General features: G+C 34.0%; 1 protein-coding gene across 5 annotated transcripts in view; it reads right to left on the reverse strand.

Moving 5' to 3' along the window:
- Nucleotides 1-257: 257 nt before the first annotated feature.
- Nucleotides 258-14357, reverse strand: part of CA8 (carbonic anhydrase 8 (inactive)) — a 53629-nt gene continuing 39529 nt past the window's right edge. The window contains exons 5-9 of one of the 5 annotated variants that reach the window (XM_087931278.1): nt 12824-12886; nt 11410-11458; nt 8317-8429; nt 6476-6660; nt 258-2230 (exon numbers count right to left, since the gene is read on the reverse strand). In XM_087931278.1, the coding sequence (XP_087787404.1) occupies nt 6526-6660; nt 8317-8429; nt 11410-11458; nt 12824-12886 (360 nt within the window). In that variant the 3' untranslated portion in view covers nt 258-2230; nt 6476-6525. Of the gene's footprint in view, nt 3482-3736; nt 5397-6475; nt 6661-7681; nt 7751-8316; nt 8430-11409; nt 11459-12823; nt 12887-14357 lie in introns of those variants that run through there. The other 4 variants (XM_087931276.1, XM_026706174.2, XM_087931277.1 and 1 more) reach the window with 4 other exon arrangements.

Raw genomic sequence — 14357 nt, forward strand, 5'->3', positions numbered from 1 at the left:
CTCAATTAGCACTAAACTAATTAACACAGCTCTCTTATATATTTCTGTACAATACCTCCATTATTTCTTGCCTGTCCCTGGTGTGATGTGAGAGTGATTGAGTAGTTAATTAGTCCATAATTGTATTTAAACATTATATACTTGTTCAAGCTGAGTACTCCTTCCAAAATAAAGCCAAATGAAACTGAGCTGGATTGATATAAGAAATATACTCCAAGTATTAAAGAAATGAAACTTGTCTGTAAAGTATTGATAAAAATGAATTTTATTAAAAGTAGTGATTATATAGAGCATAATACAAATTACTTCACCTGATTTAAAATTTATTACATCAAAGTACGTTCCTTTAGCCTTCCTTAAAAATTAATATCTGATTGTATTAACATATAAAAAATAACACTTTAGGGGGTAGTCACATTTTCTTTTTTTAGTTATACAACTACATCTTGATAACAATATATTGCTTTTACATTTGAAATCATATTGGCTTCATAAGAATCTTATTATTCTAGTAAACTTGCTTCTTTAATTCATATCTGACGATTTTTATATTATACACTTTTTTCATTTGATGAGGCTTAGAATGATACATGATTAATATGCTACATTAGAATTGGACATGATATATTCTTGATCTTATACTCACCATTTTCCAGAAAAATACCAAGAATCACTTAGAATTCCTGAATCTTATCAATTGAGAACTAGCAGAAAACCAGAAAGAAATCACAGAAGTTGCTAACAAAGAATTTGAAAAGAGACTGCCAAAGACCAAGAATAAACGATGGAAATTGCCTAGAAGAGAAACCCAAGGCCACGAAAGACAAAGATCTAGGGGAGAAACTTAACAAAGAATTTCAGAGAACTGTTAAAAATTACAATGACAACTGTAAAGGCATCAAAAATTAAAAGAGACAGGAAAAAACAAGGAAAGCCTTCCAAAGATCTGTGAACTCTGAAAGAGCTTTCCATACAAATCTTGAACTGGTATGTAAAAGAACAGCAATAGATAAATGATAATTGATTCAGAGAATATCTAAGAAAGATGGAAGGTGTATGCTGAAATTCTGTATAGCAGAAGTATTAATATCTAAGCTATCTTAAAAGACATTATTTTTTTACAAGAATCTCTCATACTAAAATATAAAGTTAGATCAGCACTCCAGTTAGTGCCAAGTCAAAAAAGCTACCTGTAAAGGTTCTAACTAACATATATCAGCAAATCTGAGGAATAACATAATTGTCAGCTGGTTGGAAAAAGTTAGTCTATATACCAGTACCAAGTAAATATTTGACAGAGAGCAACCTAGTGTATAAGTTCATCCAAAGGAGCTTTTTCCAAAAGGCAACTGGATTTTCTTCAGCAAGAATGTTTTTTTTCTTTCTTGTTTTTTCCTTTGAAAAGTTTTTGCTTCTCATCTAAGAAGCTTCTGCAGTTCTTCAGAAGTTTCTCCACTTAAAGTCTTGAAATAATATGAAGGTTGGTTTTATAGAGATAATCCAGTTGAAATTCAAATTAAATCAACCTTCAGAGAGCCCCATGCAGTTTTAATAGGCTGCTATAATATAGCATTTAAATATGTCATTAAACTTTACCTTACAATCTAAGCCAGTGTTTTTCAAACTTTACAACTTTTAAAATCAGGATTTCAACTTCATACTGTGAGTTGGAAGGACACATCCATCCATGATGAAAATCCTGGCAGCATAACTGAGTTTCCTATTCCTCTTGTACATACACTGGTACATATACTGCAATCAAGAAAAGATGGTGTTTCTATCATGCTAATCTGTCCCATTATTCTGCCCCATAGAATCAGTATGTGAAAAAATGTCACTTGCAAGAGAAGACCAGAAGTTTTTCAGAAGTTGCTTCAAAATTCCTCGTCAAACAAATAGCAAATAAAATACAATAGGGGATAAGTCCATTCAGCTACATCACACTCTTCACTGCAGAATTTTCCATTTCTTTTCATTTAATGTCTCTGGTCTCAATGCATTACAGTTCTCCTCAGTAACTTTTTTGATGCTTCAATTAACAACCACTCATTCAGCAACAATTCAGTTATGATGGTGCTGAGCAAATGGTATCTATGACTGGTCCCCAAAGTTCTGGTCGACTTCTCTCCATCATGCAATCACAATTTGGGCTGGTGACAACTAGGTCACACAACAGTTGCAGTGTCCAGTGGTCACTTGATGATTGTTTGCAACTTTCCTTGCCAGCTTCCTACAAACAAAATCAATGGTCATAAGTCACTCCTGTAAGTCACTACCATTCTCACTGCTTTTTTTCCTGTGGAGTCTGACTACAAAGTATGAGCCAGGTGTACACACTCCTATGTCAGGCAACAGTCCCTCCCGCCTTCTGTTGTGCCATGGCAATCACCTGGATGCCTTTCCACACTTGGCAGTAGCCACCCACCACATGATCATGCTCACGTTGCACCTTTTGGCCAGCTTGTGAGTGACTCAGTCTTGTCACTTTACCCATGATCTTCATTTAACAATAGCAATAGGGACTGTCAGAATTGCCATCATTAAGCAATGCAATCTTACAATGTCACACATTATGAACGCATTGCTTAGAAATGGAAATTTCAGTCCCCGTTACAATTGTTAAATCAGGACTAACTGCAACTTTATTTCTGGAAAGTTTTCTCCCCATCCTTCTCTCTTGCACCTTTAGTTCTATTTTCCAGTTTCATTTCTTTATTGGACAAGATTTTCAGTTCCTCTGACAATCTTTGGTTCAATCAAGAACCCTAGATTAATCTCTATTCTTCTCTATTCAAGAAATTTCTAAGTTCAACTTTTAATTGTTTTCTTAAAGAATAAATCCCTTGGCTAAATTAGTGATCTTTCTTTTCAGGGCAATAATTAAAGAAGAAAGAACTATTTTTCCAGAAAACAAACACAAAATAATTGAATATTTCATTCTTTCTCATAAATTCTTCATGGATGTGCTTTCTTTCATAAGGTATATCAAACACTCATGTGTAAGTGCATGTTCAATAACTGCAGTCTGCAAAATCCTCTCTGTGTTATTGTGTTATTACTGTGAATAATTTATATGGTGTCAAACTGATATAAGTATGAAAATACATACATATTTAAAAGAAGGTACTCTGTAAATTTAAGTCTTTTGAAGTATCCCTTTTCATCTTTTCTTCGTATCACATATCATAGCATAAATATGAGTGTCCTACATATCTTATTTTGGGAGGAAGGTAGAAAAGGAATTAAGTATTAAAAAACTTCGACGTGTTTTAAGACTGGGTGATTTAACACAACAGATTCTACAATCATCAATTACTAACAAACTAACAAAATACTTTTTTCACATCACGCCTTTATGTGACAATTTGTGACAATATGACAAACACAAGCTTCACAGCACTTCCAGGATGAAGTCCTTCCACTGCTAGTTGTCACCAGGCACATCAAATTATCTTGAGTTCCACTGCTGTGTGCTTTGCTTCTAGGACAGAACATAAAAGGGCTCATAACAGAAATAGATTCAATCACTTCTTGTTTATAGGAAGCCATTAAATTCAGTTTTCATATAACAACATTAATGTGCACATATACTATACTCAGTCTATACTAAAAGTAGTCCTACACCAAGTGAATATACATTCAATTAATGCAGAGTATTGGAATTGACTTGAAGCAGTTGGAAAACTATTGAAGCCAACAAGCAAGTAGTAGAATAAGAATCAAGGTTAAAAAAATGTCAATTCAAAGGGTAGTTCATATTTCTTGCTAGGAAAATTCAGTTCAGTAACTTCATGAAAGCATCCAGCAATTTGAACCATTATTCAGAAAGAATTCTAAGGTGACTCTTTTAATAGCTTTTAGGCAGGTCCAAAACCAAACAATCTTCAGGCAAGATCAACTGGCTCAAATCAGAATAAAGGGTCTAGGAGGTGAAAAAAATACATAGTATATCATGATTAATATATTTTTCATTGTGTTCATTGTGTAATTAAAATTCCTATTTGAACAAGTCCAAGTTGTAAGTTAGAGTTCATGGTTTGTGCAAAACAGTTAGCAAGCTACAGATAGAAACCCATTTGTGGTTTAGCTACCTCTATGAAAGTAAGCAAAGAACATGATTTTAATGTCATGCACTAGCTTTACTTTGTTATAGCTTAGTGTGGTATCCAAATGAATTCTTAGACTAATTTGCAACCATAAAGGCAAATACTGCAGAAACCCTATTACCCTGTAATTTTGTTTAGCATGTTTGTGATGTGCATCAAAAATACAAAATAATGCAAAATCACTAAATATAATTTGATAGGTGGTTAAATGTTTGAACCAGTATGGGACAAAATAATATGAAGAACCTGACATTTATGCTCTACAATTCTAACTGAATATCCCCTTCCATAAATATTAATATATTCTATGTTCAGTTCTATTATAGCTTCTAAAATTGCAAGTTATTTAAAAAATTGCAGCCAATGTAACCTTCATTTCTTTTCAGACAAAAACAAGCAAAATGATATGTTGAATATACAAAAATCAGCGTTATCATTTATTTCAAAATCAAGTATTGAACATCCCATATTGAACTGACACTTTGACTGAATAAAAGATTTAAAACTTTTCCTTTCAAATTTTCCTATGTGGCACTTTTCCTGATTTCCTGCACTATTTCCCTCATTAAGGGAAACACTGAGAATAAAACAAAAAGCAACAACTGAGAGGATTTACATTTAAAAATAGTGCAGTGGACAAAACATTACTCTTCATCTTTCTCCATATTTTTTTGTAGTCAGTGGGCAGCAGGTGCGGATGGCTGAGGAGAGCAAGGACTCAGATGAGGACCATTAGGGAGTGGACTGCTGCCTTCAGAGATTGTGAGGGATGGCAGCAACGATGAGGAATTTCCCGAGGAACATGTGCCAAGTGCACATGCACGCAGGGTTGCTCTTAGGAAAGAGCAGCTGCAACAGCACAGGTGACTCAGGAGTAAGGCTGCAAGGTAATGGACCCTCCTTCAAGAAGATAAAAGCCAGCTATGAATTGGATGTTCTTTGTAGGAAGCAAAAACGTTTTGAAACTCCAGCCTCATGGACATTGCAGTATCTTAAGTTGGTATTTGAAGACTCTTGTGTTGTAAAATATTTCTTATCTGTTATTGGCGAGGCTTGTGCTTATCAAAGTTAATTAGTTTGCAGCAGCCTTTTAACCGGGGATTCGTAAGAATCATTAAAAGGTTTCTGTTCCCTTTGGTTCGTGTTTGTTTTATTGGAAAGGGGTTTGGAACAGAAGAGTATTGTGCTCCTAATCCATTTCCAGGAAACCTGAAACTGCTTTGCATAGAATTAAAAAAAAAAAATCCAATAATGGAGCTCTAGCATCTCATCTTGTTGCATCGAGAACTGCTGAAGAAACAAGATTAAGGAAAGGGATCTTGTAGAATTTAATAGGTCAGCCACCTCTTTATTTTGTCCATTATGAGAATAAAAACTATATGAATGATGTTACAATTTATAAAACCAGCATTGAGTAGACTAATTATTGTCATTGCAATTTGAGATTCTGCTGCTTGGCCTATTATAAAATTGGGCACAGGGCAATTCATTTAGTTGATGGCCTTGCCACCACCATAAAACAATTGTCTTAACCTCCTAGCTTTCAGCTAAGCATGTTATAAGGATTGTTTTATTTCTCCAAATCTGAAAACTCTGAGATAGTTAAATGTTATGTGATCCTAATAAAATTCATTACTTTTAGAATTTTATTTACAAGTAGTCCTCAACTTATGACCATGGTTGGGAATAGATTTCTTGTATTAAGTCATTGCGGTCATAAGTCAAGGTACCCCGTGACAAGATTCGATTTTACTTTTTTTTTTTGTGGTATTGTTAGGATATATCACCATAGCTGATCAATGAATCCATGGTTGTTAAGTGAACACAGCATTTGTTAAGTGATGGTTAAGTCAAGACGTACCTGTATAAGCTAAATTATAAGGACCTGTCCTAAAAGTTATCAACAACAATTCAAAATTTTCAGCCTTGAGAAGAGAAGACTATTGACAGGTCCTGGAACATGACAGCATTTTCCTCAAATGTCTGAAATGAACATCTGACAAAGGTTAAGGTTTATTTTCTGCCATTCCAGAGTACAGAACACAGAATGGATTTAAATTATTGGGAGAAATATTAGGAAATATGAATATTAGGGCAAAACTATAATAGTAAGAACAATTTGACAAAAGTGGAAACAATTAGTCAAAGAGGAAATGAGCTTCTTTTCACTGGATATGTTAAAACAAAGGGGCCAAATTGCTATTTGCCAGGGAATCCTATATTAAGACTTTTGCACAGTGCAAGATTGGATTTAAGGCGTAAATGTCCTCTTTCAACTCTGTGATTCTTTGACTCTTTAATGGAAATTATGCAAAAGTTAGCACAAAAGTCATATTTTATACAAGTCAGTATTTTCATTTTCCACTTACCAATATTTTGACTTTCTTTTTTTCTTTCTTTTTTAAATAATTTGTCTCTGCTACTGGAAAGCAGCCTTTATGACTCTGTCATTAAGTGGCTGTGTTGGTCTGAAATTATCTCCTAAATTTCCATCGCAACCTTCTAGGAGCTCCGCCCCTTTAATATGATTCCTCAGTCCTCGAAACTCTTCTATCTAATAAAACAAGGAAATTGACATTTGACTCCCTCGATTAGTAGTTACACTGTTAAAAGTACACATTTTTTAAAAAAATGCTAGTTATTTTTCCTCTCTTTAACATACATCCCACCATTTTAATTGTTATGACATATAAAGCTTTAAAAACATGTAACCAAGAATACATTTAAACTGAATTAAAATTATAGAAAAGAAATTTTAAAAAAAATCAGATACTCCCCATGCATTAATTCATTTCCCTTCTTCTCACATTAAAATTTACAATTTCTTATCATCTTTTGGAACATTTTGAAGGCTTTTGAGGTATGGTAGACTTTACTGTATCAAATTCGTGATCGTTCCAAACAGAAATTGGATTAAAATAGAAATTTTTAAAAATCCATTATGAACTTTCAACCGGTTTCCATTCCTTTGTTTTATGACATAATTACAAGACTGAAATGAACCAACTACATCAAAGCCACCTGGCTATTCTAACTGAAGACTAAGCTTTGATAACTTATTCTTGCTTAATAGTAACATGAGCCTTGTATTTCACAAGGAGACAACCAAATTCTTGAAAAACCAGAACAAAATCGACCATTTAAAAACAGAAAAATACAGAAAGGTTTTATGAGAGAGTAGGCAAAACTAAGTCTTCTACAGAACAATATGCTTTTAAAATGAATCACTGGGATAATGTAACAAATGATTTCTTTATGAAATTTATTTTCAGTGTAGTAGTTTTCCTTTATGTGGATGAAGTTTTTAAAACCAAAGAGTTGAAATGAAAGAAAAGGACTAAAATACATTTATTAATTCAATGTTAGATATAGTGTACTATTAAAATGTATCTTCTTTTCCAGCAGGACTTGTCATTCTGAATAATGATTTAAATTTTTTATGATCAGATTTTTAAAATTTTGCTACTATTAACCTGGTCTGGCTCAGTAGCCTTTACATTTCTATTTTAAACAAGAATAGCAGGTGACCTGCAGTCTACTATTAAACATAGCATATGCCCATAACTGTCTGTTACCTGCTGGCCTTGCTTGTAATACTGTAATCATGTCCTTTTGTCAAACATGGATAGTAGCAAGAAGGAAGCCTATATCATTCAAAAAAAAAAGTCCTTTCAGAGAAGCAGAAACCAAAGTTTCCCATTAAGAGAGAATTGCATGTAATTGTCCCCTAGACTCAGGTAAGTTATGTGTCAGCTATGAAATATTTTGGCACTGGTTGAAATGGCTCTGGAGAGCAAAACTAGCCAGCAACTACTGGATAGTGTTGCATTAAGTCCCCAGCACATAAATAAACAAATAACATATGTTTGAACATCTGCTAGTGTTCATTTTAAGGAAAACAAGCATAAAGTTTTTTTTTTTTTAAAGAAAACTGCTGGGCATTTATTTATTTCTCTTTTCCCCTCTTCTGATTTTCTTTCATAGTAAGTTTTTATTTTTACAATATAAGAACTAAATGGTAACAACAGTTCTTCATTTCTAACCTTTCCATTTTAATAACACAAATGATTTAACCTTTATTTTAAAAGCCATAAACTGGCCAATTTAATGAGATTTCCAAGGAAAAGCAAGGATAATGCCTTGCAATGTATTTGTATGCTGTAACCTTTCACTGAGAATTTCAGGCTGTGGTCATAAGAACAACCATTACCTGAACTTGGGATACCGTTAAAGGATATCTAAATAAGATCCATGTAACACCTTCACTGCAGGGTGGAACCGTGAGAGAGCCTTCATACACCCAATAGTCTCTTAGCAGTGGATCTGAAATTGAATGGATACCGTGGTTTGAAAGCAATAATGTAAACATATTTGAAGAAATGAAATCATCTTACAGTATGCAATCTATAGCTGTTCAGAGCCCCTACGAAGAATCTCATAAAAGGCAACCTGAAGAATTTTATCCCTAGATTGTTCCGCAGCACAGAGAGGTTTGTGTAGACTGATTTTCTAGCAGAATGCAACAGAAAACATGTTTTCCAATATAGTTCTTATAAAAGCAATCCTTTCCTTTAGAAACATTTCATATTGAAAGCAGAGCAACCACAATGCTTCCTATAGTTTGGTACCTCCAGTTTGTTGACATGCATAAGAACCTCTAACAAGAAAAATAGCTGAAATAGCCCATTTATCCCCCTATTGCACTGAACTCAAGATATAGATGTAGGATATTTGTGCAAATAAGTTTTTCTGGTGTTTTGTGACTATATAGCTTTCATTTCCATGTAACAGCTTCAGTTTTAATCTTTCACTTTTCAGAATTATCCTAAACAAGTGTACAAATTTAATGCTGCTGACCTTTTCTTCATAACAGTTTTTCTTTTGCATATGTTTTTGAAGTTCCTACCATGTTTAATATAGCTTCCTCACATGTAAATAGTTATCTAGTTCCTACTGAAATCTATTAAGAAGTAAATATGTATAAAACTGTTGTCTATATATACTTAGCTTTATCATGTTTGGTTGAAAAACACTGTCATGCAATTATCTAATGTACTTAAATAATGGAATTATAGGAACAAAATTTAAAAACAGATGAAGGGTTCTTCCATTACAAACAAATAATGCTGAAGGTCGAAGAGGAGGAAGGCAGTTGTTATAAGCTACAGATCAAACAATTGTGCAGATTAATCTGAATATTGGTGCTACTGTAGATATTAGACATCCAAAGGAACATCAGGCATGTTGTTGTTGTTATTATTATTATTATACACAAAAAACAACGGTGTACACAGCAAACGAGATGACTAGGCTGGGGTTCATATCACAAATCACTAGTTGAACACTTCCCAAACGTTTAGGACTGCATGATGTATCGGCGGATTATGTGAGCAGATCCCAGTAAGATGGCCTTCTGATGCTGACCAATGGTGATTTTGTCAGCACCAATTATTTTTAAGTGCTTGCCTAGGTCTTTAGGCACAGGACTCAGTGTGCTGAGTAACACTGGAAACATCTGCACTGGTTTATGCCAGAGTCTCTGCAGTTCGATTCTCAAGTCCTGATATCTGGTGATTTTTTCAAGCTGTTTCTTGTCAATTCCGCTGTCACCAGGTATGGCAATGTTGATGATCCACATTTTTTTCTTCTCTACAATCATGATATCCGGCGTATTGTGTTCCAAATTGTGTTGTCAGTCTGTATTCAGAAGTCCCACAGTAGTTTTGCATGCTCATTTTCGACCACTTTTTCAAGCTTATGATCCCACAAGTTCTTTGCTACAGGCAGATGGTAGTTGTGACACAAGTTCTAGTAGACCATCTGAGCTACTGTGTTGTGACATTGTTTGTAGCCAGTCTGAACGATTGTCTTGCAACAGCTCAGTATGTGATTGATGGTTTCATCCGCTTCTTTGCAGAGTCTGCATTTGGGATCATCAGCAGATTTTTCTATTCTGGCTTTGACTGCATTCGTTCTGATGGCTTGTTCTTGGGCTGCAAGAATCAGGCCTTCTGTTTCTTTCTTCAGTGTTGATCAGCCATAACCAGTCTTTTCCTTATCTACTTTTCCTTGGATCTTTTCAAGGAACTGTCCATGCAGTGCTTTGTTACACCAGCTGTCACCCCAAGTTTGCATCTCTGTTTTCCTATACTGATTCTTGGTTTGCTGCACTTTGAGCAGCTTGCTATTGTTGACCTCCATCAAAGCTGGTTCAACACTGTCTTTCACATAATCTGCCAGAGTATGCTTCTTTTCTTCCACTGTCTGCTTCACTTGCAAAAGACCTCTGCCGCCTGCTTTTCTGAGCAAATACAGCCTGTCAATGTCACTACATCATCATCATCATCATCATTATTATTATTATTATTATGATGATTAAAGATTTAATCTTCAATTCAATTCACAGTCTGGGATCGGTAAAAACTTAACAGTTCAAGAACTTAAGAGGTGTTAATGTAATGTCTGAGTATATACTATAGACAGAGTTTTTGCAAATTCAGTTTTAATAAGTTCAAAAGGTTCATGTATCTAGGCAATCCTTTGGGTGTTGCTCTAAGGGCTCCTATTACTATTGGAACAATCATTGATTTCTTCCTCCACAATCGCTCAACTTCAATGTGCAAATCACAATACTTCATAATTTTTTGTAGCTGTTTCTGTTCAATTCGTGCATTACCTGGTATTGCAATAGCAATAAATATTATTTCTTTTCCACAATAGTGATGTCAGGCATGTTGTGGGACAGAAGTTTGTCTGTTTGTATCCAAAAGTTCCACAGGATCTTGACCTGTTCATTTTCAAAAACTTTGCCAACTTGGTGTTCCCAGTGATTTTTACTACATTCAAACCCAAACTTCTGGCAAAGCTTCCAATGTATGATTTTAGCAACTCGATCATGACGTTGTAGATAATCGGTATGTGAAATTTTCCTGCAGCCACTGATAAGATGATCCACTGTTTCATCTTTCTCGTTGCATAAGCGACATTTGCTGTTGTTACTGACATGTTTCCTTTCAACATTCTGCTCTCAATCTCATTGTTTTCAAGAGGTTTCCCTTGTTCACCTCCTTTACCATTATTATTATTATTTCTATTAGTCATTAAACATGAAACAATCAACTGAGCATTTAAAAATGTATGAAAAATATCACTGACTGGCACTAATGGTGATACAAGTGGCTGCCAGCATCCTAGGTATCAACCATATCACATTTTTATGCAAAGACTCTAACTATTAACAAAACAAAAAAGCCCAAGTGTTTAGTGTGCACAAAAATGTGGTGGCACAAAAATAAGTACTCACCTGGTAATAATGTGTTAGGATTGAAGCAAGGTATTGTCTTGGAATTGCCCTGAAAAGTTAATAGAATCCAGATTGTTTTTAGTTTTTAAACAAAAAAAAAGACGTGAATTTATGGAAAAGTGTACTGTAATTTCTGAAGTACTTCAAAAGGAAGGAAGGAAGGAAGGAAGGAAGGAAGGAAGGAAGGAAGGAAGGTTCAAAATGCCACATCATTGTTCAGATTGGACTTAGTCTTAAAATATCTATCAACCTCTAACAATATCAAAGTGATTGGAATTAGTAATACTCTGGATTGAAAATAATGACTTGAACTAGAGACAACTGCTTGGATACTACAAATGTAGAATCTTCAAAATATACAATTGAATGTTTCACATAATCCAATTCTAGCAATATGGAAACCAATATGGAAACCAAAGCATCTAGAAAATCTTCCCTACTATAAATGTTTACTGCAGGTTCAGTATCCAAAATTCCTACACAGGGCTATAGTAGAAGACTATTCACGAATGGTATCCTTTTGGATTGTCTGGAAGGTTGATCTTTGGGGTCACTATTTTGCAAGAGTTCTGTTCCTTTCTCTCAAGTCAAGCTTAGAAGGAATGTTTATACTGAGATATGATGAACCATATGATTTCATTTTGCCTCCCTTCTGTTCAAGATTATTTGGGGGTAGGGGGAGGGTTATCCAGGTGTTTAGAAAGGGTGTCATCAGTAGACCTATAGAATTTTAGAATTCAAATCTAACAATGTTAGTACCATTTATAATGGCCTAAGTTCAATAATAACTAGAAGACAGAACAAATGAAAGTTAAATCAAGATAAGTCAGACGTGTTCATGGCAAACTGGAATTTTGAATTGTGAGATAGCTTATTTTTTATTAAGTTTTAGTACACCTGTAAAAGTAGGTCCCTATTTTGGAGCACTTATAGATTTTTTTAGCTTATTATATTTATTTGTTTGATTGATTTCTATAGCGAATTACTTTGGGCTGCTCACATTTCATAAACATGTATTACAATTAAATTCCTTTAAAAAGTTTAAAAATAAAAACAGTTAAAAAAAGCAAAACACTAAAAACATTAAAATCTCTAAAGTTGCTTATGGCTCTGAGCTGGAAGCATATTTGCAAATTAAGCATAGTTTCACTTTGGCTATCAAATTAAAGTTTATATTTTAGCTGCTTCGTGTCTTGATTATAAAGATGTTTCTCTTTTTTATTAATCAATGTTAATGTCAAATGTAATTTTTAATATAGAATTGCAATTAATATTTCAATATTTTGGATGTTAGAGGAGAAAAGAGAAGTATAAGTAAATTAAATAAATGACTGCTATACATTCCATTTCTGCACAAATTCAGATCACATTAAGTCCCTGATCCCCAATATCTTGTGTATTGAAGATATTTTACCTTATACTGAATGTCTTGCAGAATCTCAGTCACAGCCTTTAGGCCTGAATGTTCCTTTCCTATCTGAAATAAAACCAAGAATGAATACTGAAATATAATAGAGGTTATTCTACCTCTGAAATAGGTTAAACAACGCATTACTCTCTGACGTTTTGGTATATCAAACTAAATACAAGTAATGTTATTCATGATACATATATGTTGTTGTTCTTATCTGAAGTTCAAAACATCCATGTTGTTGTTTCTCACATGAAAAACCATCTTCTTTCTAAAGAGTTCAAGGGAACTTACCTCTATTATATCCTAACAACAAGAATGCTATGGATATTGTAAGCAAGTAATTACCAGACTTATCAGGAGTATTTTACAATCTACTTAGATTTAAGCTTGGCTCATCAAGATCTTAGTCTCCACTGCTCTTGGTACACTGTAGTCTTGTTTCCTTTCTTCTCAGTTTGTCCTTTCCTCATTTAACTTACATATGTTATGAAAGAACAAAAGAGAGAGAAAAGGAAATAAAAACTAGTGGGTTTAGAAGGCTAGGAAAGAGTAAGAAGACCTTGCATGATACTTTTCTGAGTAAGGTATGAACTGCCATGGACTTCTTATCTATGATGCAATATAGGCTATAAAGTAACTGCATAATCAGCAGCTGAAGGACTGATTCCATGAGATATTGTATATATTGCAATTCTGTACAGGTAGTTAATCATGATTATTAGATTTTTTTTTAATCCCACATTTTTATATAAATGTATATAAAATGTATGTCATGTGCATATCTATAATGTTATTCTATAATATCTTAATTGCAAGCATGTGCATGTGTGTAATTAGAAAAAAACTATTCCACATTGAGTTTGAACGGGATTTTAAAATCAGCTGGTTTCATTGAAGGTCCTTCTATTACTCCAGACGTATGGTCCTTTGTTAGAGTGCCCGACTTGACAAACTGAATGAATTGAATTGAATGCAATTGAATGAATAAATAAATGTTGGCAGGGACATGAAGAATATAAGATTCCAAGGAAGGAGTTAAAGGGAATGCTAATAAGTCAAGTTCAGCTAGCTAATGTGAGACACTAAGAAGGGAAAAAGCACAAATAAAAGTTTTAATATTAATGGTATCCAAAAAGCAAAAATGAAGAATAATGAACAGCTATAAGCAATTATGACTCACAAATTGTGCCATGGTTGCAGGAGCCTGAAAATAGTATTTGCAGCAAAAGCACGTTCACAGCAGTCCTTGAAGAAAAATCAATGGTTCAGGATAGCAAATGGCTATACTTTGAATGATAAGATGATGTATCAACTCAAGAAAATGAATCCCCCACAACAGAAACACATAATAGGAGAAACACTCAATAAAGTGGGGAAGAGAAACAAGATCAGTGGATTAGAGTAACAACCAGTAGCAAAGGACAGAAAAGGCATTCCACACTGCTGTAACAATTAAAAAAACTGATTTTAGATCCTTGAAGATAAGGCTGACTATTCAAGGGAAAAAAATAGATACCTCAGAATTAAGGACAGT

Source organism: Pseudonaja textilis, chromosome 3 (genome assembly GCF_049901715.1).
Source record: "Pseudonaja textilis isolate UNSWEBS1 chromosome 3, rPseTex1.2, whole genome shotgun sequence".
NCBI classification, from domain to species: domain Eukaryota; kingdom Metazoa; phylum Chordata; class Lepidosauria; order Squamata; family Elapidae; genus Pseudonaja; species Pseudonaja textilis.